The sequence below is a fragment of the Pristis pectinata genome, chromosome 25 (genome assembly GCF_009764475.1).
Source record: "Pristis pectinata isolate sPriPec2 chromosome 25, sPriPec2.1.pri, whole genome shotgun sequence".
NCBI classification, from domain to species: Eukaryota; Metazoa; Chordata; class Chondrichthyes; order Rhinopristiformes; family Pristidae; genus Pristis; species Pristis pectinata.
Window position 1 is genome coordinate 32,120,081 of NC_067429.1, and position 27,183 is coordinate 32,147,263.

At 49.7% G+C, this 27,183-nt stretch overlaps 1 protein-coding gene across 1 annotated transcript; it reads left to right on the plus strand.

The window, feature by feature from the left end:
- The first annotated feature begins 1,314 nt into the window (after positions 1 to 1,314).
- myl4 (myosin, light chain 4, alkali; atrial, embryonic) lies at positions 1,315 to 27,183 on the plus strand. Its single transcript, XM_052038480.1, has 7 exons — positions 1,315 to 1,791; positions 7,205 to 7,232; positions 8,000 to 8,149; positions 8,576 to 8,749; positions 24,224 to 24,301; positions 24,949 to 24,991; positions 26,911 to 27,183. Exons 1-6 carry the CDS (start codon positions 1,678 to 1,680, stop codon positions 24,975 to 24,977), a joined length of 573 nt encoding a protein of 190 aa, XP_051894440.1. The 5' UTR covers positions 1,315 to 1,677; the 3' UTR covers positions 24,978 to 24,991; positions 26,911 to 27,183.

Here is a 27,183-nt window from a genome sequence, read left to right on the forward strand (position 1 = left end):
TAGACATGATTTGCCTTAACAAATTCATGTTAGCTTTCTCTAATCAGTCCACACTTGTCCACGAGGCTGCTAATTCCATTTCCAATCATTGTTCTAGAGCTTTCCTTGCTGCTGATCTGTAATTATTGAGTTTATCCCTTTTTCTGAACTGAAGTTTCTATCCCCATGCACCATCCCTGTACTTGGGAGATTCTGCCTGAGATCTCTTCAGTTTTCCCCCTTACTTCCCTCAGTATCCCACCTGGACCAGGGGGTTTATCCAATGTAAGTGAAACTAAACTTTCCAGTGGCTCCTCTTAATTCATTCTTATCCCATCCACAATCTGACTTGTACTTTCCTTTGCTGAGACCCCAGCAACATCTTCCTCAGTGAAGACTGATGGAAGGTCCTTCAGTACACCAGCCATGCCCTCTGCCAGGGTGAGAACATTTCCTTCTTGGTCTCTGATTGCTTTCCTTTCTGTGTACAAGACTCCAGAATATTTCAGATTCCTTTCTGTACTTGGTGCTCAGTTCTGTTAGTAACCTGGAGTTGTCATGTGCTGCTTATTTCCTGCCCTATTTCACCCTCTGTCCTTTTGCTCATCTAAGAAGCTCCAATGAAGTGTTTCTCACCAGTCAGTATCCTTGCAGTGTACCTGGACCTGTAGCTGAGGTACCTTGACTTTAAAGGTAGAGATCCTTCAACTACAGTTTGTTCGACTGTGACGGTCACTGGGCTCCCAGGGACAGAGGTCAGTGGGGGCAGAGGTCAGAGGGGACAAAGTCAGTGGGGGATAGGGGTCAGTGGGGATAGGGATCAATGGGGATCAGAGGACAGGGGTCAGTGGGGACGGGGTCAGTAGGGATCAGAGGACGGGGTCAGTGGGGATGGGGATCGGCGGGGATCAGAGGACAGGGATCAGTGGGGATCAGAGGACGGGCGTCAGTGGGGATCAAAGGACAGCGGTCAGTGGAGACGGGGGTTAGTGGGGACGGGGGTCAGAGGGCTCTGTGGGACAGGGGTCAGTGGGGACGGGGGTCAGAGGGCTCTGTGGGACAGGGGTCAGTGGGGAAGGGATCAGAGGGCTCTGTGGGACAGGGGTCAGTGGGGAAGGGATCAGAGGGCTCTGTGGGACAGGGGTCAGTGGGGAAGGGGGCCAGAGGGCTCTGTGGGACAGGGGTCAGTGGGGAAGGGATCAGAGGGCTCTGTGGGGCAGGGGACAGGTGCATGGACACGGACCCCGGGGGCTGGATTCCGAGCGCGGTCCCGCGGACACGCCGACTACGTGCCGCCTGTGCAACCCCGAGGTCCGGGCCGTGCTCCCGCAGACGGTATTTCGGGACTCGGGGATCAGCTGCCCGATCGCCGGGGCATCGAGCTCCGGCCGGGGTCACTCCTCACCCTCCGTCCCGTCCAGCTCCGGAATCGCACAAAGCGCAGCGGCGATCGGTGCCAGTGCCGGTACCGGGGTCTGGGGTCCGGGGTTCCCCCCCCCCCTGGTCGCACTCGGTTTTCAACCCCCCCCCCCCCCCCCCCCGTCAGCAGCGGTGGGGCGGAGCGGGACCGAAGCTCGGCCCGTGTCCCGGGGGAGGGCAGCCTTCCATCTATAGGCAGCCGCTGCCCCGCGCCCGGATATAAGGCGGGCCCGGCGGATCCGCCGCCGCAGCTCCTGCAGAACCCGCTCTCGCTCCGCAATGGCCCCCAAAAAAGAACCCAAGAAGGAAGCCGCAAAACCAGCCGCACCCGCACCGCCTCCCCCAGAAGCCGAGCCTCCCAAGGAGCCAGCCTTCGACCCAAAGAGTGTCCGGGTGAGTGGGGCTGGGGGTCCGGGCGAGTGGGGCTGGGGGTCCGGGCAGCCGCCGCTACCGCTCCGCACCCGCACCCGCTCCGCACCGGCCGCAGTCTTCGCTCCGCTATTGTCCTGACCTCGGGCGGCAGCTGCTGGAACGGGCGGGGCGGTTCCCGATCCCCATCCCCGACCCCCGCCCGGTGGGCGCTCCGTCCGCCTCCGGTGTCCGGTTTGCGGGGAGCGGCGGCGGCGCCCGGGCACAGCCGGAGGGTTCCCCGCGGCCAGCGCGGGCGTTTCCCGGTCCCGGTGTCCGGACAATGAGAGCTCGGTCACCGGGACAGAACGGCCGTCACTCCGGGCTCCGGTGTCCGGCAAACCCCCGAGGCCGGCGGGGACCGACCCTTCCCTCGCAATCCGCACCTTTTCCCCGCAATCCGCACCCCTCCCCTGCCTCCCGTATCCCTCCCCCGCTCTCCTCCCCGCTCCCCGTACCTTTCCCCGGGTCCCGGTACCCCTCCTCAGCTCCCTGTACCCCCGCTCCCCGTACCCTTCCCCACCCCCCGCTCTCCGAACCCCCGCGTTCCGTTTCCGCCCCCGCTGACCGCGCCGCCCGCCCTGCGGGTACTGGGGTAAAACCGGGGGCAGTGCTGGAGACGTTGAACAGGAGCGGTCGGAGGCCGGAGAGGAACGCGGGGGGGCGGGGGGGGGGGGGGGGGTGGGGGGGGAGTGGGAGGCACAGTCACAGAGGGGCTACAGGGGAAGGCCGGTTGAGTCAGTACCCCAAGGCCAATCGGCCCGCCCACTGCCCCATCTCCCACAGCCCAGTGAACCTTTCCCTTGTCGGTCCTTTCCCAGCTCCCTTTACACCCACAGGGGGACCTTCCCCAACACCGACAGTGACTCCCTACCCGACCACTGCTCGGTCACTCTTGGTTCTTCATCCCACCTCCCTTGGTTCTTGACCCTTCACCAACAGCAGCAGGTTTTCGCTACCTATTCTCTCCCGTTCATGATTTTAGACACATCCATCAGATCTCCTCGCAGCCTCCTCCGTTCCAGGGAGAACAGCCCCAGCCTCTCCAGTCTGTCCACAGAACTGACGTCTCTGCTCCCAGAATCATTCGGCTAAATACTGTCTGCACCCTCTCCAAAGCCTTCACACCTTCCCAGAACAGGGCACAGCACCCCGGCTGTTTTATGGAGGTCCATCCAGACTTCGTTGCTCTTCTATTCTCTGTCTGTACTTATAAAGCACACACCCCATCAGTATCTTTGACCAGTAGCCCATGCTCCACCATTGGCACACGGTACAATGTGAATGCACGCACACCAGGCAGTGACCATCTCCACTAAGTAAGTCTCAGCTTCCTCCGCTGGCCTTCGACGGCAACGCCTTTGCTGAACCCTCACCATCACTAACCAGGAGGCGTGGTGGTCAATGTCCACCATTGACCAGAAACTTCACTAGAGCAGGCAGATAATTACCATGGCAACCAGAGCAGGATAGATGCTGAGCCATAGAGGGAGTGACTTATCTTGTATTTCCCCAAGGTTGTTCCACTGCCTTCAAACACAAGTCAGGAGTGTGATGAAATGAAATAGGGCTCCGGAACCAGGACTAAGCAACCTCCTTAACCAGCACCCGTCCACCGCCTTGAGCATTCCCTCCCCCCACCAGCAGGACAAGGCGTGTGCAATGTGATCCAGCTACCAAAGGCCCTGCAGTAATCTGCTTGTACCCATGTGACCCTGACCACTTGTGGGAGCTGTCAGTCCTCGGGCAGTTCTGAAAGAAAAATCATTCCCATCCAAGTCAGACTGAGATATCTGATGAGCTCTCCCTGCTTTGTACATCCAAAGGGCTTTTACTTCCGAGGGAGATTGTGAACAGGTCAGAGTTGCAATGTGGCAGTGGGAGACGGATTGGCCCAGAGCTCCTTCCTGCTCCGGGACAGGACGAGCTCAGATTTATTTAATTTTATTTAATATTTAATTTGATTATTGTTCAGGCTCCTGATTTGTGAGAAATCCACTCGTATGGTATTTTACAACTGAACAGCACAGGTTAGATACAAAGTAAAACTTCCCTACATTTTCCTGTCACATGCTCCCAGAGTAATACAGCACGAAAAAGACCCTTCAGCCTGACTGGTCCGTGCCGACCAAAGTGCCCATCTAAGCTAGTTCAATTTGCCTGTGTTTGGCCCATATCCTTCTAAAGGTATTGATAGGGTAGATGAGGTATTGATAGGGTAGATAGTCAGAGGCTTTTCCCCAGGGCTGAATTGGTGGCCACAAGAGGACACAGGTTTAAGGTGCTGGGGAGTAGATATAGAGGAGATGTCGGGGTAAGTTTTTTACTCAGAGAGTGGTGAGTGCATGGAATGGGCTGCTGGCAACGGTGGTGGAGGCTGATACGATAGGGTCTTTCAAGAGACTGTTAGATAGGTACATGGAGCTGAGTAAAATAGAGGGCTATAGGTAAGCCTAGTAATTTCTAGGGTAGGGACATGTTCGGCACAGCTTTGTGGGCTGAAGGGCCTGAATTGTGCTGTGATTGTTCTATGTTCTATGTTCTGAAGCTTCCTATCATTTTAAGAATTTATGAGAATAGTGGCCACAACCCATTATGTTTTAAGATAGTCATGAGTAAGGATAAAATTGGATCTTGCAGGAAGGTAGTAAATTGGGGGAGGGCAAATTTTGACAGGATAAGACAGGAGCTAAGGGGTGTTGACTGAGAGCAACTGCTGTTGGACAAGTCCACATCTGACGTGTGGGAGTTGGTTAAAGACCAGCTGATCAGAGTTCAGGATCGGCGTGTTTGGTAAGGAGTAAGGACAAGGATGGGAAGGTACGGGAACCTTGGATGACCCGAGAGGTGCTAAATTTAGTCAGGATGTAAAAAGAAGCATACGTAAGGTTTAGGAAGCTAAAATCAGACTGGGCCCTTGTGGAATATAAAAGCAGCAAGAAAGTGCTCAAGCAGGTGATTAGGAAGGCCATAAGGGGCCATGAAATAGCCTTGGCCAGCAGGATCCAGGAGAATCCCACAGCACTTTATACTTACATTAAGAAAAAGAGGATAACTAAGGAGAGGGCAGGTCCACTCAAGGATAAAGGAGGGAATTGGTGCTTGGAGTCAGAGCAAGTGGCTGAGGTGCTAAATGAGTACTTTGTGTCAGTATTTACCGAGGAGAAGCATTTGGAGGACAGTGAAGTCAGAGTGGGACATGCTGATGTGCTGGGACATTTTGAGATTAAGGAGGAGGTAGTGCTGGGTCTTCTGAAAATCATTAAGGTGGATAATTCCCCAGGTCTTGATGGCATATATCCCAGAATATTAAAAGAAGCAAGTGAGGAGATTGCTGGGGCTTTGACAAGGATCTTTGTGTCCTCACTGGCAACAGGAGAGGTTCTGAACAATCAGGAAGTAGCAAATGTTGTGCCTTTGTTCAAGAAGGGAAATAGGGATAATCCAGATCAGTGAGTCTCACATCAGTGATAGGGAGGTTATTGGAGAGAAGAGTGAGGGATAGGTTTTATGCACATTTGGAAAGGCATGGCCTGCTTAGGAACAGTCAGCATGGCTTTGTGCGGGGCAGGTCATGTCTTACAAACTTGTTTTTATGAGGAGGTGACAAAGGTGCTTGTTGAGGGTAAGGCAGTGGACGTTATCTGCATGCACTTTAGTGAGGCATTTGATAAGGTTGATTCAGAAGATAAAGATGCATGGGATCCAGGGTGAAGTGCAAGTTTGGATTCAGTTCTGGCTTGTCCATAGAAGAAAGGGAATAGGGGTGGCAAATGAAAGGTATAGATAGGGTAGACAGTCAGAATCTGTTCCCCAGGGTAAAAATGTCAGACACCAGAGGACATGTTTTTGAGGTTAGAGTGGGGAAGTTTAAAGGTGATGTGAGGAGTAAACTTTTTAGGCAGAGAGTGGTTAGTGCCTGGAATGGGTCACCAGGGGTAGTAGCCAGGCAGTTTGGTGGAGTTTAAGGGGCTTTTAGATAGACACATGAATATGAAGGGAATGGAGGGATATGGATGATACACAGGAAGAGGACATTTAGTTTAAATTGGCATCAAGATCAGCACAACATCGTGGGCCAAATGGCCTGTCCAGTGCTGTAATGTTCTATGTTCTATGTATCCATGTACCTGACCAAATGTCTTCTAAATGTTGTTATTATTTCTGCTTCAGCTACTTCATCTGGCAGCTCGTTCCATATACACACCACCCTCTGTGTGAAGAAGTTGTCCCTCAGGTCCTTTCTGAATATTTTGTCTCTCACCTTAAACCTATGCCCCCGAGTTTTTGGTTCTGTTTCCTTGGGAAAAAGACCAAGTGCATTCACCCTATCAATGATCCTCGTGATTTTATACACCTCTTATTAAGGTCGCCCCTCAGTCTCCTATGTTCCAAGGAATAAGGTTCCAGCCTGCCCAACCTCTCGCTATAGCTCAGGCCCTTGAGTTCTAGCAACATTCTCGTAAATCTTCTCTGCACTCTTTCCAGCTTAATGACATCTTTCCAATGACGAGGTGACCAAAACTGTACTCAATACTCCAAGTGCAGCCTCACCGTTGCCTTGTACAACTGCAACATAATGTCCCAACTTCTATACTTAATGCCCTGATTGATGAAGGCCAGCGTGCCAAACACATTCTTCATCACCCTGTCTACCTGTGATGCCGCTTTCAATGAACTATGTACCTGTACTCCAAACTCCCTCTGTCCCACAACACTCCCCAAGGCCCTGCCGTTCACTGTGAAAGTCCTACCCTGGTTTGACTTCCCAAAATGCAACAGCTCACACTTATCTGGATTGAACACCATTTGCCCATCCTCGGCTCACTCACCTAGCTGATCAGCAGGGACAGTGCAGGATAGATACATCTGCCTCCCGTCTTATTGGAAAGTGTAACATGTTCTCCAATTTTTTTGGTTCTGAGGTAGCTAATGAGGCCAGTGGAGGATATTGAGAAGAGGGAGGTTTATCGATCAGTCAGGGCACACAAGGTCAAGGAGCAGAATGACTGTGTTCTGTGCACTGCTGACGAACTGATTCCAGATGCTGGAATCTGGAGCAAAAAACAAACTGCTGGAGGAACTCAGCGGGTCAGGCAGCATCTGTGGAGGGAAACGGACAGTCGCTGTTTCAGGTCAAGACATTTCATCTGGACCATCACCTGACATCTTACTGCAGCCAAGAATGGCTGCCCAAAATAAACCCCCATTGCAGTCCAGGTGAAAGTTATGATGGAGAGCTATGTGTTGGGATTGCTGCAGACTCCTTTCACTGGCCTGAGACTGTCTCATCAGATGGGGCTCGTATCCCTCACCATGACCCAGCCCCGTGTCAGCAGAAACACACCACTCCTTCATCACCTGTTCTTCAATAACACTGACCTTCTATCTGTTTCAGATTGAATTCAGCAACGACCAGATTGAAGGTGAGTTGATGCCTTTGGGTGTAATATTCTCTCCTCTGTCTGTGTCCCTGTCCTGCTCTCCAACTTCTCACAATGGCTGATTAGACAAGTGTTTGGGGAAAGACAAGGAGAACTTCCAGTGACCCCAGTATTGGTTATTGACCAGACCCTGATGCTGACCCTGACCCCATACCTGACCCTGACCCTAGCCCTGATTCCCAACTCCCCACCCAACACTGGATGTTGATCTTGACCCCACCCCTGGCACTGACCCTGACCCCTGACTCTCACCCTGGGCCATGACACCCCCACCCTGAGCAATGACTCCAACCCCAGCTCCAGATGTTGACCCTGACCCCTGGGGACTGACCCATCCTGATATCATCCACACCTAACACTGACCTCATTCCCTACATGGACTGACCGTGTTCCGTGCTTTATTCACTCTCTAATTCCTACCCCGGTGATATTGACCATATCTCCTTCATGTGCCGTGTGTTTGATGTGTTGGCAGAGCTGGCTCTGTCTATTTCTTGTTCATTCTGATACTGACCCCACTGTTCGAGACACCTGTTTGTTGGCTTCTGGCTTGTGACTGCTCTTTTCTCTGGTGTATCCGGGTATCATTTGATTCTGGCTGGTTGTACCTTCCCAGTACCTGTCCCTGTGTCCCTGAAGCTAAACCCAGCCCTGTGCCTGACTTGTCCATGTATGTCTAGCTTTGTACGCACGGTTTGATGTCTCTCACCTCCACACTTACAATCCATTCCTCATGTCTCCTCTTTCAGAATTCAAGGAAGCTTTCGCCCTTTTCGACAGGACCCCGTCCTGTGAGATGAAAATCACCTACGCCCAGTGCGGCGATGTCATGCGAGCCCTCGGGCAGAACCCCACCAACGCTGAGGTCATGAAAGTGCTGGGCAAACCCAAACCAGAAGGTCAGTGGTGCCCCTCCATCCCCCAACCCTTCAACCCACCCCCCGCCCATCACCAGCAGTGACACGAGGTGTGTGGTGATGGCCACCAGATCCAGACCCAGTGGTGGGATGTGGCAAGGGACGTGACTGGAGGGAAAATAAGCACACACATGTCCGAACAAAGAAATACCGTCTTGCACACCCTTTCATACAGGCACACATGTAACTACACACACTATGATCACAGATGTGGAGAAGTAAACACATGCACTAAATTACAAGGTAAATATGAATGGACACATACACGAACGTGCAGGAACAGCCTTACCAATCGACACCAGAACAGTACCTCACCACTGGCCCCTCCACAGTTCAGTTCTTTGCCCAGCTGCCCGTACTCCCTGTTCCATCTGTCAGTCTGACCCCCCCTTACTTGCCTCCTCACAGAGATGAACCAGAAGATGTTGGACTTTGAGACCTTTCTCCCAATGCTGCAACACATCTCAAGAAGCAAGGACCAGGGCACTTTGGAAGATTTTATAGAAGGTTTGAAAGTCTTTGACAAGGAAGGAAACGGCACGGTAATGGGGGCAGAGCTTCGTCATGTGCTCGCGACGCTGGGTGAGTGTCTGGTTGGAGGTGGAGGTAGACCTGGGGCTGTTACTGAGCGTACAGGCATTGATCTTGCATTGGTATTGGCTGCTGATTTCTATTCTGTGCCCTGCAGATAACTGCTCAGACAACACTCATTAGCCTCTTCCATCTACCCCTCTCCTACTCATTCCTTTCACCGGGGTCTGTGTGCCAATTGTCCCATTCATTAAGCCACAGCTATTCTCTTACTGCTTGTTTCTGATACACTGCAGTTACCACTGGAGAGAAGGACATCTATGTGTTCCATCCCTGCCAGTAATTACTTGGTCCTCTGTTTCCCTGTCCACAGTCAGAGTAGATGGATAAGGATCTGTGGATGGGCCTGGGACATCAGGACAAATGTAGCCCAGGTGAGCATTCAACCATGTAGGATAGGTGAGGCAGAGGAGGGCCAGGGACAGGCGGGCGAGGGAGGGCTGGGCAGGGCAGGGCTGGGCAGCAGAGATGGGGTAGGCAGGGCAAGGCTCTTCATGGGACAATTTCACAGGCCCGGAGCAGTCCGTGGGATAATAACCTGAGACAAGAAATGGAGTGGATGCAGGAGTTTCTGTGTAAGGTACAGCAGTGTGTCCAGTGAGAGGAACAGTATCTAAGTCTACATGTCCATTAATGGACTTCTTGTGGGCTCAGGCGTTGGGTGATGCCTGTCCAATGCACACAGAGTATCTGTGGGGTGGACACGTAGACAGTGGATGAGACCAACAACTCTCTCCGCACTCCGCAGGTCCAGGCTCTGGTCACTGCTGCAGACTCAGTCTTCAGCAGCCCAAGGGAAGGCAACTAGTTTTTGGGTGTATAGTGGCAAAGGGGCTGACAATTAGTTGAGCACCGTCTGCAACCCCTCAGCGTCTGCAACCCCTCAGCGTCTGCACCCCGTCAGCGTCTGCACCCCGTCAGTGTCTGTGACCCTCGTCAGTGTCTGGGTGCTATCTGGTCCATCCCTACATCCGGCCACAGCCAGTGCACCCAGTCTGGGAGGATGCTCAGTGTACAGGTACCTCTGCAGGACCCGAAGGTGACCTGGGTCCAGACACACACCAGTGACTGACCACCCTCCTCGATCAGGAAGCAGAACTGTGGCAGAGACCCCGTGCTCCCTCTTGCCTCAGAAGAAACTCACCAGCTTCTTCTGGATCTTGGTGACCAAAGTGACCCACCGCACATGGAGGTCACCGGTTGGTTTCTGTAGTGCTCAGCCCCTGTAGGTAACTGGGGACAGTCCTGTCCAGTGGCCTACCTGGGAGGTGACTCTCACCTCCACCTCCTGCCAGTTTATCAGCCAGGGTTCCTCAGCAGGTCTGAGGGAGACTCCCAGATGGAGGAGGTGTGTGGTTCTCCACACACACGGTCTCATCTCTTCTGGCAGGGAGTCCACCCACCACTGACCTACCAGGAGACTGGAATGTTTCTCCCAGTTGACCCAGCTGAAAGGACCCACTGGCACTTGTGCATCCTCTGCAGGTCAACGGGATCTGTGACCATGAGGAGCACATTGTCAGTGTAAGCTGAAAGGACCACCTCACCTCCACACCTGGCCCACACCGAGCCAGACTCTTCAACCTCAGAAGAAGAAGATGCAGCTGGCCAAACGAGTGGCCTCCATGACATACTCCTCTCCAACAGCCAAGGGGTGGTGTTAAGGACCCATTGACTTCCATCTGGCACTTTGCAGCAACGTACAAAAGTCAGACCCAGTCCACAAAATGCAGCCCAAGTGCAAACGTGTGCAGAGTCCCGAAATTTGTGATACATCCCGTCAACCACCTTCTCCTGGTTGAAGGAGAGAAAGACGACTGACAGATCAGCCCTCTGGGTGAGGTGGAACAGATGCCAAACCAAAAGGAAGTTATCCTGGGTGGACCAGTCTGGGACCATGTAGGACTGGCTGGGGTGAGTCACATGGGCTGCACAGAGCCCAGCCAGGTGGACAGGATCAGGCAAAGATCTTGTGATCCGTGCCAAGGAGGGAGACCAGTCAACAATTGCATTAAAAGCAGAGATCAACCCTCTTAGACAGGAGAGCGATGACAGCATCTCCCCGGTTACCAGGCTTTCCCCCAGGACCAATCGGTAGTCACCTCGCAGGACATTCCAGAAAACCCTGAGGAACTCCACAGTGAATCCCTCCAGTCCTGGGGACTTGCCCCACCAGAACTAGTGCAGGACGTTGGTCAACTCCACCAACGTCAGCAGAGCATCCAGTTCTATCACTGCCCTCTGGGCCGACCTTCGGCAGGTCCTCCCACAAAACTCTGCGCCCACTCTCACTGGACGGATCTGGAGAAAACGGACGAAGTCATCAAATGCCTCTGGATCCATGACGGAGGAAGTGTTGTCAGCCAGCAGCCCCATGACTTACTTACAGACTCACTGCCACTTTCCCAGTAGAAGAAGGGAGAGACGTGGTTCAAATCGTGCAGGATCTGGACCCACAACCTGACGGACATGCCTAAGGACCTCTCGAGCTGCAGGTCCCTCAGTGCACCCTTCTCCCCTTGTACTTTTGGTTCTGAGGCTAATCAAACTGTGGGGCTGGAGGTGGGTCCAACTGGATGCTCTCCCATACACTCACTGCAAGCTCCAAGGAGGATTTGCTGCCAGCTCCTTGACCTCTAGATGTGATGGTTAAATAAGATAAGATATCTTTATTAGTCACGTGTACATCAAAACACACAGTGAAATGCATCTATTGCATAGTGTTCTGGGGGCAGCCCGCAAGTGTCACCACGCTTCCAGCACCAACATAGCATGTCCACAACTTCCTAACCCGTACGTCTTTGGAATGTGGGAGGAAACCGGAGCACTCGGAGGAAACCCACGCAGTCACGGGGAGAACGTACAAACTCCTTACAGTCAGCTGCGTTGTAATAGCGCCAGGTCATTGGCGCTGTAGTCATGGGTGGTTGGCGCTGTAATAGCGTCACGCTAACCACCACACTACTGTGCCTGCTGGTAGTGGTCTCCTGCTAGGCTTCACCTGCTCCTCCTACACAGGATCATCCAAACACAAACAGCCCCATCAAGGTTACATCTGTCCTCTGCCAAATCTTCAGTGTGTTAGCCACAGCTCATTGTGAACTCACAGAAGAGACTGTTTGGCCCATTGTGTTTGTCCTAGCTCAATGCAAGACCAACCAGTGAGTCCCTGTGCCTTGCATTCTCCTCACAGCCCTGTGAATCCTTTTCTTTTAGATACCTATATCCAGCACCCCCTTGAGCACTCCCGCTGATTAAAGTTTTAGAAAAAACAACAAACAATCTGCTGGAGGAACACAATGGGTCAAACAGCATCTGTGGGAGGAAAGGAATCGTCAACATGTTGACCCAAAACCCTGCATCAGGACTGAAATGTTGACAACTCCTTTCTCGCCACAGATGTTGCTCAACCCAGCAGATTGTTGTCCCAGATTCCAGCATCTGCAGTCCCTTGTGTCTCCAAAGTATTGGAAAAGTTGGCTGAACTTAAAGTAGATAAGTAGGCAGGAACAGATGGGAGGCATCCTGGGATTTTGAGGAATGAACAGGAGGACATCGTCCATACCTGTTCATTGCTCTTTGGATGCCAGGGCTGGTGTCAGAGAACTGAAGAATGGCAAATGTTACTCCCGTGTTCAAAAATGGAGTAAGGGATACCCCAGCAATGTCAGACCAGTCAGTTTAACCTCAGTGCTGGCAACATCTGGGTCAAGAATAATAGTCAGCAAATCACGTTTAATCAAAATTGGACGGAGTTTTTGATGAGATCACAGATGGAGTTGACGAGGGTAATGCAGTTGATATGATGTACTTGGATTTCCCGAAGGATTTTGATGAGGTTTCACATAACAGGCTAATCAGCAAAGTTCATGGCATAAAAGGGATACAGTACTTGTAGCTTGGAGACAAAGTTGGTTAAGTAACAGACAAGAGAGGGTTGCAGTGAAAAATTGTTTTTCAGACTCAGCAAGGTGAATAGTGATGACTCAAGACTGCAGATGCTGGAATCTGGAGCAACAATCTGCTGGAGGAACTCAGCGGATCACAGCAGCATCTGTGGAAGGAAAGGAATTGTGGACATTTCGGATCGAAACCCTTCCTCAGGACTGTGAACAGCGGTGTTCTCCAGGGATCGGTGTTGGAGCCACTGATTTTTTCCATCTCTGTTAACGACCTGGACTTGGGGGTGCAAGCCACAGCTTCTAAATGTGCAGGTGACGCACAACTTGGCAGTGTTGTGGGCTGTGAAGATGGTGGTGATAGACTGCAGTAGGATGTAAACAGGCTGGTGCAATGGGCAAACACATGGCAGACAAAGTTTAATGTGGAGAAATGTGAGGTGAGGCACTTTGGTCAGAGGAATGTGAAGAAGTAAATATAGAACAAAGGGCGCGGAGCAGAGAGACCTGAGGGAAAGGTACACAAATCATAGAGCATGGTAGGGCAGGTGGGGAAAGTGGTTAATAAGAAACACCTTATCCTGGGCTGTATTGATAAAAATTTATCTATCATTAGAGGCACAGAGTACAGAAGCATGGAGGCCATTTTCATAAGACACCTCTCCAACCTCAGCTGAAGTATTGTCTTCGACTCTTGCATCCCTATGCTCATCTCCTCCACCTTTCGGAATAGTTTCTGTCCAAGAGACCTCCTTAGAGAAATTTGAGTTTCCTGTATTCCAAGGAGAACAGCCCCAGTACTCCAGTCTGTCACAGAACTAACGCCCCTCATCCTAGAAATCATTTTAGTAAATCTCTTCTGAGTCCTTTGCACCTTCTTAAATTGTGGCATCTAAACAGGACACAATACCCCAGCTGGAGGCAAAACACAACTGTTTATAAAGGTTCACAGAGACTTCCCTGCTGTCGTAATCTGTGCCTCTGTTTCTGCAGCCCAAACTGTGCACGTAGACGCCCTCTGTAATGACGTTCATTTGTCATTAAGCCAGAAGTGGAGATGTTCGCTGATGATTGAGCATTGCAGCTCCTCAGGGTGTGAAGCAGTCACTGCCTGTGTACAGCGAGATGTGAAGGACTTTCAGGCATGGGCTGATAAATGACAAGTAAGATTTAGAATGTTACTAACCACAGAGATTACTGATCCGAAGCCTGGTGAGTCTGCTTCCCTCTCACTGCAAGTCTCAAACCTTGATTAGTTTCCAGCCAGTGATCTGATTTCTTCTTTAATTGATTATTTATTATTAATATTTCTTCATTGATGGATACAATTCCCATGCTGCCAATTCACCAACACCTAGGGTGGTGCTGGTGACTGGTCCATTAGAACTACTCCAGTCCATGCTCCCACAGTGCTGTTGGAGAGGGAGTTCCGGGATTTAGATCCAGCAGTATTGAAGGAGCATCGATATATTTCCAAGTCAGGATGGTGTGGGACTCAGAGGGAAAGCTGCAGTTTGTTGTCCTTATCCTTTGTGGGGGCAGAGGGTTAGGGTTTGGAAGGTTCTGTTACCTGGGAAAGTAACTGCAGGGCATTCTGTAGATGGTAAACTCTGCAGCCACTGGTGGTGGTGGGAGTGAATGCTGAGCTGGTGGACAGGCTGCCAGTCAAGTGGGTCACTTTGTCCTTAATGGTGTTACAGAGTGATGGAGACATACAGCATGGAAACAGACCATTCAGCCCACCACTTCCACAATGACCTGTGGGCACCATCCTGTCATAAGGAAAGTGTACCAGTGTCTTTACTTTCTTAGGAGGTTAAGGAGGTTTGGCTTGTCACTGAACACTCTAACAAACTTCTACAGATGTACTGTTGGAAGTGCCCTGAATGGTGTTCTTTCTGGTAAAAATTGTGTATAATTTATGTTTAATTTATGTTTTTCTTGTGAATGCTGCTTATCTGATGCTGTGTGCCTGTGATGCTGCTGCAGGTAAGTTTTTCATTGCACCTGTGCACACATGGACTTGTGCAGATGACAATAAACTCGACTTTGACTTTGACTAATGAAGGCCAGCATCCCATATGCCTTCTTAACCACGTTATCTACCTGCATTGCCACCTTCAAGGATGTTTGGACTTGCACACCAATGTCCCCCTGTTCCCCAATACCCCCTAGGACCTGACCATTCATGGTGTATGTCCTAACAACATTAATATTCCCAAAATGCATCACCGCACATTTAGAACATAGAACACAGAACATTACAGCACAGTACAGGCCCTTTGGCCCTCAAAGTTGTGCTGATGTTTTATCCTGCTCTAAGATCTCTCTAACCCTTCCCTCCTACATAGCCCCCCCACCCCCGCAGAGAAATCATTTACGTGTCTATCTAAGAGTCTCTTAAATGTCCCTAATGTATCTGCCTCCACCACCTGGAGGAACAGTACAGCACAGGAACAGTCCTTTCAGCCCACAATGCCTGTGCTGAACATGATGCCAAATTAAACTAATCCCACCTGCCTGCACGTGGTCCATCTCCCTCCATTCCCTGCCTGTTCATGTGTCTGTCCAAATGCCTCATCAATTCCACTATCGTCTCTGCTTTCATCACCTCCCCGGCAGCATATTCCAGACACCCACCCCCCTCTGTTTCCCCCTCCCACCTTAAACCTATGCCGTCTAGTATTTGACATTTCTACCCTGGAAAAAAGACTCTGACTAACTAACTTATCTATGTCTCTCATAGTTTTATCAACTTCTATCAGGTCTCCCCTTACCCTCTGACACTCCAGAGAAAAAAATCCAAGTTTGTGCAACCTCTCCTTATAGCCAATACCCTCTAATCCAGGCAATATCCTAGTGAACCTTTTCGCACGCTCTCCAAAGCCTCCACATCCTTGCTGTAATGGTGTGAAGTTCTGTTTGCCCAACACTCCAAATGTGGCCTAACCAAAGTTTTATACCACTGCGACATGACTTCCTGACTCTTGTACTCAATGCCCCGACCAACAAAGGCAAGCATGTCATACACCTTTACAACCCTATTTACATGTGTTGCCACTTTCTGGGAGCTATGGATTTGGACTCCAAGATCGCGCTGTATATCAGTGCTGTTAATGGCCCTGCCGGCTACTGTATACTTCCCTCTTAGGTTTGACCTCCTGAAGTGCAACACATCACACGTGCCGGGATTAAACTGCATCTGCCATTTCTCCACCCATGTCTGCAACTGATCTGTATTCCACTGTATCCTTTGACCATCTTCTTCACTGTCCACAACACCACCAATTTCTGTGTCATCTGCAAACTTACTAACCCACCCATCTACATTTCCAACCAAGTCATTTACATACATCACAAACAACAGAGGTCCCAGCACTGATCCCTGTGGAACACCACTGGTGACAGACCTCCAGCAAGAATAACACCCCTCCCCCAAAATCTTCTGTCTTCTATGGCAAAGCCAATTTTGAAGCCAATCTCCCAAATCACCATCAATCCCATGCATCTTAATCTTCTGGACGAGCCTCCCATGTGGGACCTTGTCAAATGCCTTTCTAAAGTTGATGTGGGCAACATCCACTGCCCTACCCCCACTCATCTTAGTCACCTCAAGTTTGTAAGATATGACCTGCCTCACACAAAGCCATGTTGTCCATCTCTAATAAGCCCAATGCTTTTCCATTTGTTTATCAGAATTAAACCCCATCTGCCATTTCTGAGTCCATTTCACCAACACATCAAACTCGCCCTGTAGCCTAAGGCCACCCTCCCCACTGTCAACAACTCCACCGATCTTCATGTTATCTGCAGACTAACTGATCATTTCACCTACATCCACATCCAACTGAAACAGCAAGTGTCCCAGCACCAGTCACCGTGGGACACCAGGCATCCAATCACAAAAACGACCCTCTATCATCACCCTCGCTCTCCTATTGCCAAGCTAATTTTGGATTCAATTTAACAACCTGCCTTGCATCCCATGGGCCTTAACCATCTGAAACAGTCTCCCATGTGAGACCTTGTCAGAGGCTTTACTGAAGTCCATGTAAGTCACACCTACTGCCCTGCCCTCATCAATACATTTTGTTGCCTTCTCAAAAAATTCAATCAGATTGGTCAGACAAGGTCTTCCCTTGACCAAGCCATGTTGTCTGACCAGTCCCTGCCTTTCCAAGTGATCATTAATCCTCTCCCTCAGAACTTTTCCCAATAACTTCCCTACGACGTATGTTAGGGTCCCAGATCTGTAATTGCCAAGCTCTTCCCTGCTATCTTTCTTGAAAAGGAGGACCATGTTTACCAGCCCCTGTCATCTGGTACCTCACTTGTGGCCAACGGATGTAAAAATCTCAGCCAAAGCCCAAGAAATCTCTTCCCTTGCCTCCCGTAACAGCCTGAGATAAATCTCATCTGATCCTGGGGTTTTATCCACCAGTGAGCCCACCAAGGCATCAAGTTTATTTATGGAGCCTTGCACTAGAATTTCACCTTTCCCTTTGCTGAGTTCACCACCTCACCTCTACCTTCTGGCTCCACGCACAGATTGTCCTGTTGTCCCTAACGGGCCCCACTCTTTCCCTGGTTATTCTTTTATCCCTAACATACTTGTAAAACACCTTTGGACATACCTCAATCCTGTCTGCCAATGTTATTGCCTGACCCCTCTTTGCCTTCCTAATTTCCTCTTTAAGTTCCTCCCTACACTTTTAAATACCTCTGACATTAGTTCTCTTCAACTGCCACACGCTTCCATTTTTTTCTCTTTATCCAACTCTCAATATCCCTCAACATCCAGTGTTGCCTCTACCCGTTACCCCTGGCTTTCACCCTTTCACACGATGGCCCTGAACTCTTGTTATTTCTCTGTTGAATATTTCCCACTGTGCAGATGTGAACTTACCTGCAAGTAGGTGCTTCCAGTCTATACTTTCCAGGTCCTGTCTTATTTTAATAAAATTGGTTTTCCCCCAATTTAAGACCTTTATTCCTGGTCTATCCTTATCCTTTTCCATAACCACTTTGAAATATATAGAGTAATTGTCACTATCTCCAGAATGCTCCCCCACTGACACTCCCTCCACCTGACCAGCTCCATTCCCCAAGGTCCAGCAATGCTCCTTCCCTCGTTGGTCAATCTACATTCTGTGTCAAAAACCTCTCCTGAATAAACCTCAAAAACTCCACCCCCACTGAGACTTTAATGCTCAGGCAATCCTAGTTATTATCATTAACCTTCTCATCCAGGAAAGAGAATCTTCCATCTGCCTTGTAGATGGAGTCCCAGAAACAGGCCCTTCGGTCCACTACATCCATGCTGACCTTTTTGCCCATCTACACTAATCCCATTGCCTACATTAAGTTTGTATCCTTCTATGCAACGCCTATTCAAGGGTCTGTCTAAATATTTTTGAAATGTAGTGATTGTGTCTGTTTCCACCATCTCCTCTGGCAGGCTGTTCAAGATATCAGCCACTATTTGTGTAAAAAAACTTAGCCCTCAGATCCCTTTTAAAACCCCTTCCTCTCACCTTAAACCTAAGCCATCGTGTTGATGATAACCCTCCCACGGAAAAAATTTTCTGACTATATACCCTATAATCTCATAATTTTATTATTATAATAGCAGAACATTGGATTTTGGATCCTTATAATATTGGATCCAAAACTGTCTTGGCAGTAGGAGAGAGAGGGTGATGCAGAAGCTTTTTTTGTGATCGGATGCCTGTAACTAGTGCCTCTATCAGGTCCCCCTCGGTCTTCTCTGCACCAGGGAAAGCAAGCTCAGCCTATCCAACTGAAGTCCTTCAAACGAGGCAACATACTGCACTCTCTCTAATGCAACCACATCCTTCCCATGGTCTGGTGACCTGAACTACACACGATAGTCCAAGTGCGGTCTAACCAGTCTTTAGTAAAGTCGCAACATAATGTCCCAACTCTTACATTCTACGCCCTGGGCAATGAAGGCAAGCATCCCATATACCTTCTTCACCACCTTATCTACAAGTGTTGCCACTTTCAGGGAACTATGAACTTGAACCAAGGTCCTTCTTTTCATCAGCATCCCTTAATGCCCTACCATTTAGTGTATGTGGCCTACCTCTACTTGACTTCCCAAAATGCATCACCTTGCACTTGTCAGGATTAAATTCCATCCTCCAACGCTCTGCCCAACTTTCCATCTGATCTACATCCTGCTGTTGCCTTGGACAACCTTCTAAGTTGTTGTAAAAGCCTTGGGGAGTCAGGAGAGGAGTCATTCCCACAGAATACCCAGCCTCTGATCTGCTCTTCTAACCACACTGTTTATATTCTTGGACAACGTTGACCCCCCAGGCTGTTCGTGGTGGTAGCTGTGATAATAGGGCCATTAAATATGATAAGATAAGATCTGATAAGATCTTTATTAGTCACATGTACATCGAAACACACAGTGAAATACATCTTTTGCGTAATGATTTTGGGGGGCAGCCCGCAAGTGTCACCACGCTTCCGGTGCCAACATAGCACGCCCACAACTTCCTAACCCGTACGTCTTTGGAATGTGGGAGGAAACCAGAGCACCCGGAGGAAACACACGCAGACACGGGGAGAACGTACAAACTCCTTACAGACAGTGGCTGGATTTGAACCTGGGTCGCTGGCGCTGTAAAGCATTATGCTAACCACTATGCTACAATGCCTGCCTGTTGAAGAAGAGGCATTGGAGCTGGTCATTGCCTGGCACTGACATGGCGCAAATGCTTCTTGCCACTTACTAGTCCATGCCTGAAAGTCCTGCATATCCTGCTGCCTGCAAGCACGGATTATTCAATGGCTGAGGAGTTGCAAGTGGAGTTGTCAGTAACATCCCCATTTCTGACCTTATGGCAGAAGGAAGGTCATGGGTGAAGTAGCTGAAGATGGTTGGGATCAGGACGCTGTTCTGAGGAACTCCTGAAGTGATGGCCTGGGGAGGACAGTTTGGCTTCTAGTAACTACGGTCATCTTCCACACGTTCAGGAATTGTTCCTGTGGATTGGAGGATAGAATTTGTGTCTCCACTGTTTATTAAGGAAGGGAGCAAGAATTGGTGAACCAGCTAACATGAGGAGACGTGCTGAAGTCCCTTATGAAGGGTGTAACAAGCAGAGCTCACTGAAATGAATCAGATTGGGCAGAGTCAGCATGGATTTATGAAATCAAAATCCTGTTGGACTAATCTGTTGTACTTTTTTGAGGGTGGACTTAGACCAATAGATGAAGGTGACCAGTGGTTGTTTGTATTTTCGGAAGGATTTTGGTAAGGTCTCACACAGTTTGGTCAACAAGGTTAGACCCTTGGAACTGGGGGTTGCATAAAGAAAGCAAAGAGTGGGATAACACAGTCTCTTTGAGGTTGGTGGCTGTGACTAGTGGGACCCAGCTATCCGTGATCTGTACCAACAGTTGGCTGCAGGAGGTGAAGCATCTTATTTCCAAGTTTTCCGATGATACAAAACAGATGGGATTGGGAGTAGGGAGGGAGGTGTGAAGAGACTTCAGGGGAAATGGACAAGCTGAGTGAGTGGGGGAAGAACATGGCAGATGGAATATAATACAGAAAAACGTGAGCTTGTGCACTTTGGTGCACCGACTAGGAAAGCACGGTGTGTGTTAGATGGTGAGAAACTGAGAAACGTTGATATTCAAAGGGACCCATTCAAATGCATTCTGGATTTGGTCTTGTGCAATGAACCAGATTCGACTCGGGAGTTTAAAGTAAAGAAACACTTAGCAGGCAGTGATCATAATATGATAGAATTCTCCCTGCAGTTTGAGAGGGAGAAGCTAAAATCGGATGTGTCGGTATTACAGTTAAGTAAAGGAAATTACAGAGGCATGAGGGAGGAGCGGCCAAAGTTGATTGGAAGGGGACCCTGGCAGGGATGGCAGTAGAGCAGCAATGGCAGGAGTTTCTGGGAGGAATGTGGAAGACACAGGATCAGTTCATCCCAGAGAAGAAGAAACATTCCAAAGGGAGGATGATACAACTGTGGCTGACAAGAGAAGTCAAAGACAGCATTAAAGCAAATGAGAGGGCAGACAATATTGCAAAAATTAGTGGGAAGCTAGAGGATTGGGAAGCTTTTAAAAACCAACAGAAGGCAACTAAAAAAGCAATAAGGGGAGAAAAGATGAAATATGAAGATAAGCTAGCCAATAATATAAAAGAGGATACCAAAAGTTTTTTCAGATACTGTATATAAAGAGTAAAAGAGAGGCAAGAGTGGACATTGGACAAAGAAATAGCAGACAAACTGAATAAGTATTTTGCATCAGTCTTCACTGTGGAAGACACCAGTAACGTGCCAGAAATTCAAGAGAGTCAGGGGGCAGAAGTGAGCGTAGTCGCTATTTCTAAGGAGAAGGTGGATAAGTCACTCGGACAGGATGGACTACACCCCAGGGTTCTGAAAGAGGCAGCTGAAGAGATTGTGGAGGCATTAGTAGTGATCTTTCGAGAATCACTGGAGCCAGGAATGGTTCCAGAGGACTGGAAAATCGCAAATGTCCCTCCACTTTTAAAGAAGGGAGGGAGGCAAAAGGCAGGAAATTATAGGCCAGTTAGCCTGACTTCAGTGGTTGGTAAGATGTTAGAGTCCATTATTAAGGATGAGGTTTCGGGGTACTTGGAAGCACATAATAAAATAGGCCAAAGTCAGCATGGTTTCCTTAAGGGGAGATCTTGCCTGACAAATCTGTTGGAATTCTCTGGGTAAAAAACCTCCCCCTGATATCTCCCTTGAACTTCCCACCCATTACTTTAAATCCATGCCCTCCTGTATTGAGCATTGGTGCCCTGGGAAAGAGGTGTTGGCTGTCCACTCGAGCTGTTCCTCTTAATATTTTGTACACCTCTATCATGTCTCCTCTCATCCTCCTTCTCTCCAAAGAGTAAAGCCCCAGCTCCCTTAGTCTCTCCTCATAATGCATACCCTCTGAACCAGGCAGCATCCTGGTAAATCTCCTCTGCACCCTTTCCAAAGCTTCCACATCCTTCCTATAATGAGGTGACCAGAACTGGACACAGTACTCTAAGTGTGGTCTAACCAGAGTTTTATAGAGCTTCATCATTACCTCGCGGCTCTTAAACTCGATCCCACTACTTATGAAAGCTAACACCCCATAAGCTTTCTTAACTACCCTATCCACCTGTAAAGCAACTTTCAGGGATCTGTGGATATGGACCCCCAGATCCCTCTGCTCCTCCACACTACCCAGAATCCTGCCATTAACTTTGTACTCTGCCTTGGATTTTGTCCTTCCATAGTGTACCACCTCACACTTCTCCGGATTGAACTCCATCTGCCACTTCTCAGCCCAGCCCTGCATCCTATCAATGTCCCTCTGCAATCTTCAACAATCTTCTACTACGCTATCCACAACACCTCTAACCTTTGTGTCGTCTGCAAACTTGCCAACCCACCCTTCTACCCCCTCATCCAAGTCATTAATAAAAATCACAAAAAGCAGAGGTCCCAGAACTGATCCTTGTGGGACACTGCTAGTCACAGCCCTCCACAAACCCATGCTGGCTGTCCCTGATCAGACCATGGTTCTCTAAATGCCCATAGACCCTATCTCTAAGAATCCTTTCCAACAGCTTGCCCACCACAGGCATAAGACTCTGGTCTATAATTCCCTGGACTATCCCTACTACCTTTTTTGAATGAGGGGACAACATTTGCCCCCCTCCAGTCCTCTGGTGCCATTCCCGTGATACCCAAAGATTCCCAAAGATAGGTGGAGGGGCAGGTAGTGTTGAGGAAGCAGGGACTCTGCAGAAGGACTTGGACAGGTTGGGAGAATGGGCAAAGAAGTGGCAGGAGGAATACAGCGTAGGGAAGTGAATGGTCATGCACTTTGGTAGAAGGAATAAAGGCGCAGACTATTTTCTAAATGGGGAGAGAATTCAGAAATCAGACGTGCAAGGGGAATTGGGAGTCCTAGTGCAGGATTTCCTGAAGGTTAACTTGCAGATTGAGTCAGTAGTAAGGAAGGCAAATGCAATGTTAACATTCATTTCAAGAGGACTAGAATATAAAAGCAAGGATGTAACGCAGAGGCTTTATAAGGCGTTGGTCAGACCACATTTGGAGTATTGTGAGCAGTCTTGGGCCCATATCTAAGGAGGGATGTGCTGGCATTGGAGATGGTCCAGAGGAGGTTTACTAGAATGATCCTGGGGATGAAAGGGTTAATGTATGAGGAGCACTTGCTGGCTCTGGGCCTGTACTCGCTGGAGTTTAGAAGGATGAAGAGGGCCCTCATTGAAACCTACTGAATGTTGAAAGGCCTGGATAGAGTGGACGTGGAGAAGATGTTTCCAGCAGTGGGAGAGTCTAGCACCAGAGGGCACAGCCTCAGAATAGAAGGACATTCCTTTAGAACAGAGATGAGGAGGAATTTCTTTAGCCAGAGGGTGGTGAATCTGTGGAACTCATTGCCACAGACAGCTGTGGAGGCCAAGTCATTGGATGTATTTAAAGTGGAGGTTGATAGGTTCTTGATTAGTAAGGGTGTCAAAGGTTACAGGGAGAAGGCAGGAGAATGGGGTTGAGAGGGAAAAATAAATGAGCCATGATCGAATGGCGGAGCAGACTCAATGGGTTGAATGGCCTAATTCTGCTCCTGTGTCTTACGGACCCGGGAGTGCTTGACTGAAGGCCGATGTGCAGGGGCAGCTGACACTCAGAAAGGCCTTTACTGTGAGTACAAGAGTAAAGATGTCTCACTGCAAATATATAGGGCCTTGGCCAGTCTGTTCTAGAAGTATTGTGGACAGTTTGGATTGCTTTACCTAAAAAAGGATCTTCTTTCAGCAAAGGTTCATCAGACTAGCTCCTGGGATGGAGATTTGCCATCTGAGCAGACACTGAGTAGATCAGGCCTCTGTTCTCCAGAGCTCAGAAGAATGAGAGGAGAACTGATTGAAGCTCACAAAATTCTTACAGTGCTCAACCCCTGGGTACAGGGAGGGTGCTCCCCCGGGTGCAGGGAGGGCATTCCTCTGACTGAGGGTGTAGAACCAGGAGCCACAGTTTGAATATGGCAGAGGTCAGTTAGGACTGAGAGCGGTGAATGTTTGGCATTCTCTATCCCAGAGCACTGTAGAGGCTCAGTCATTGAGTTAATTCCAAAGAGAGGTGGATGGAACTCTGGAGAAAAAGCCAATCGAGGAAGGCGGAGATCATGCGGGGAATCGGTGGTAGATCAGCCGTGATGTCGGTGAATGGTGAGGCAGGCTCAAAGGACCGGACGGCCCACTCCTGCTCCAATGTCTTCTGTTCCTCCTGGTCCTGGTCTGAATCTAATCACTGGAGAATTTTCCCACCAAGATAGTGTTTCAGCATTGTCACTCGCTCAATGCTTCTTGAAGTCAAGCACAGTGTCTCAGTCTGCCTTTGGATGCTGGCTCCTTTGACTGCCGTGGAGTATTTAAACATTTTTAAACCCAAGGTCAATGTCATTGCTGAAGATCACCAGCAGAGAGGAACCGTGCCCAAACTCTGCAACTAATGAGCACGTTGGTCCACAGGAGAGAAGATGTCCGAGAGTGAGGTGGAGCAGCTGATGGCCGGACAGGAGGATTCCAACGGGTGCATCAACTATGAGGGTAAGTCTAACCCCACTCCCACCTCACTCTCTCTCTCACTCCCCCCTCCCACCTCACTCCCCTTCCCCCTCACTCCCCCTCACACTCCACCTCCCACTCCTCCCCTCACAGCCGTGTCCCCTCACTCCCATCTCCTCCTTCACCCTCCTTCCCCCCACCTCACACTCCAACCTTCTTCACTCCGTGAGTTGCAGCATTGAATCACATAGAGCCCAGTGAAACCCCAGTTACTGTGAGTACTGGACGCACCGACTAATCTCGAGACGTGCTGTGGCACTGGGAACAAATGAACCTGCTGTATCACTTGGGCTTTGAGTCAGTGTCGTGTTCACACAGGGAGACCATGTGGTGGACAGACAGACAGTAGACATGGTGCAGGGGGAAGCAGTGGGGAGTTCAGGGGCAGGCCGCTGTAGACCTGCCTGCTGGTTCACTCCTATCAATGCTGCAACAATGTTTTTGCATGTTTATCATATTGTCCAATCAGCAGACGGTGGTGTTGAGGTGTGGACATGATGAGGTCAGAACATCCAATCACTGCCACACACCCCCGAGAGTCTCCGGCCCCGATTCCAATATTCCTGCCCAAGTCGCTATAAAATCTTGGCAACTGAACTGTGGGTAACCTTGTTGCTTTACTTTTGCAGCTTTCGCAAAGCACATCTTATCCGGATGAAATGCTTCAAACTGGTGAGTTAAATAATGGGATCGGTTGGATATTTGAATGTGACTGGTTGCCGGCTTTTCAACTCAAAGCATGCAGAGGGAGCTTCACTCTGTGTCTAACCCGTGCCCCAGGAGTATGTGATGGGACGGTGCAGAGGGAGCTTCACCCTGTGTCTGACCCGTGCCCCGGGAGTGTGTGATGGGACAGTGTAGATGGAGCTTCACTCTGTTTAACTTGCCTTTATAAAACGAGACAATATTTTATTTACAGAATTGGAGCATTGCAGAAAGTCTGCTTCTCCCACATTGTCAGGACTGAACTAGATCCGAGATACCCTGGACTTCTTTCTCACTGCATCAGGTGACAGTCCTGCTCCATTCATAACTCCCAGCTGATGAAGCCGCTGTCTCTGGTGAATGGTCTGAAGTACAGGCAGAACACGTTCAGGCTGTGACAGTTCATACACAAGTGGGAGCCCTGCCTGTACTTCCTGGGTCGAGACCAGTACAGACCCGTCCCCAAGGGGGCAGAAGAGAACCCACTCTCCCTTTGATTAAAGCTGCAACAACAAAACTGTTGAATTATAATGTCGGCTCCTGGGTCCAGGATGTTCTTCAGCCCCTGCAGTTCCCACCGGTCCTGGGACACCCCCAGAGAGCCAGGTGCTCCCTCTCCAGGGACACGGATGTATCTGTGGAAGGGGGCAGGCAGTCGCTTCATACGGATCCTCCACAGCTCGCTGCCCAGACCTGGGAATGGTCCCCTTGTCCAGGCCCGGGAGCAGACCGACAAGGAGGTCCAATTTGTCACCCTCCGCACTGGGTGCCCAAGGATCAGGAGAGTGGGGCTGAAGTGCAGCCTGAACTTGAGGAGCAGCCCCTTCAGGTCCTGGGGAGCCGCAGCCTCTCACATGCCCTGTATATGTGGAACATGGACATCTCTGGCTGCAGAAATGGCCCAGAGTCTACGAACCAACTTAAAAACCTCTTGCACAGACTGCTGAGTGGTACATTTTCCACCCCAGGTCCCTGATGTAAAGGGGGAGACTTCTGCACAGAGAGACCCCCACTGGGGACTTGCTGTTTCTGCCCTGGGAGTGATGCGACAGTGAGCGGAAACATTGTCCTGTGTCTAGGCAGTGCTAGGTTGGGCCTAGGAGCCTTCGGTAGGAGAGTGCAGACTGAGGTTGCATTCTGACCCCTTCAAGCTCAGAGAGGAGCACATAAACTAGCCTGACCTCTCCTGACTCCTTGTCCAACAGTACAGCAAGGATCCTTACATCCAGAGGTGCTACCTCAAACCAGCAAGGATGTTTCTGTAGTTCAACATTTACCCCTCACTGAACTTTACCTTTTCATGTAACAGTGCCCCTTTTACAGTTGTGTAACATGTCACTTCATCCAATCAAATTACTCACTAAAGGAGCAAATAAAAATCAATTACTACTGAAGTTTACTCCACACCTTTCTCTGGTTGCCTGTCTGGTGTGTTCCATCAGAACAATGAATGGGGCGTTTGCCATTGACCTCCCAGATGTTTGTGGGGACCTGCTGTGCCTTGTGACCACACTGATGACTTTGCAGGAAGACTGAATTGATTGGAACAGGTATTGGATTCTCCTGGGCAGTGCAAGAAGCTCTGGAACCACCCAGTGGGTGCAAAGAAGAGGGATGGCACCATTTGGAGTACCAACAGTTATTGGTTGAATGAACAGCTGGTTCCAGCACTGATTGGTTGGGTGAATGGCTGGTTCCAGCACTGATTGGTTGGGTGAATGGCGGGTTCCAGCACTGATTAGTTAGGTGAACGGCTGGTTACAGCACTGATTGGTTAGGTGAATGGATGGTTCTGGGTTTGTGCATTTCCTGTAGAGTTCTGTCTTGATGTCCTGTACTGGTGGATGCTCATGTCTGATCCCCTTTCTCTCTCTCGGTGCTTGCAGTGAGTTCACAGTGCAACTGCTGGTGAAGAAGTGACTAGAAGATGCGGAGCAGCCAATGTCTCCATCAACAACCACTGCTGCTGCCACCCCGATGTTACCCAGCAAGTGAACACCTTCACGTGTTATTGGGCGGACCTGCCATTAGCACTGAAATCTATCTGCTCTCGCTGTGTGCACTGTGTTGTGTCTCAGGACAAGCTCCATCACTCTCAGGCCATCTCCAATTGTCCAACGACGTGTATCTTAATTTATGAGTTTATACCACAAATTAAA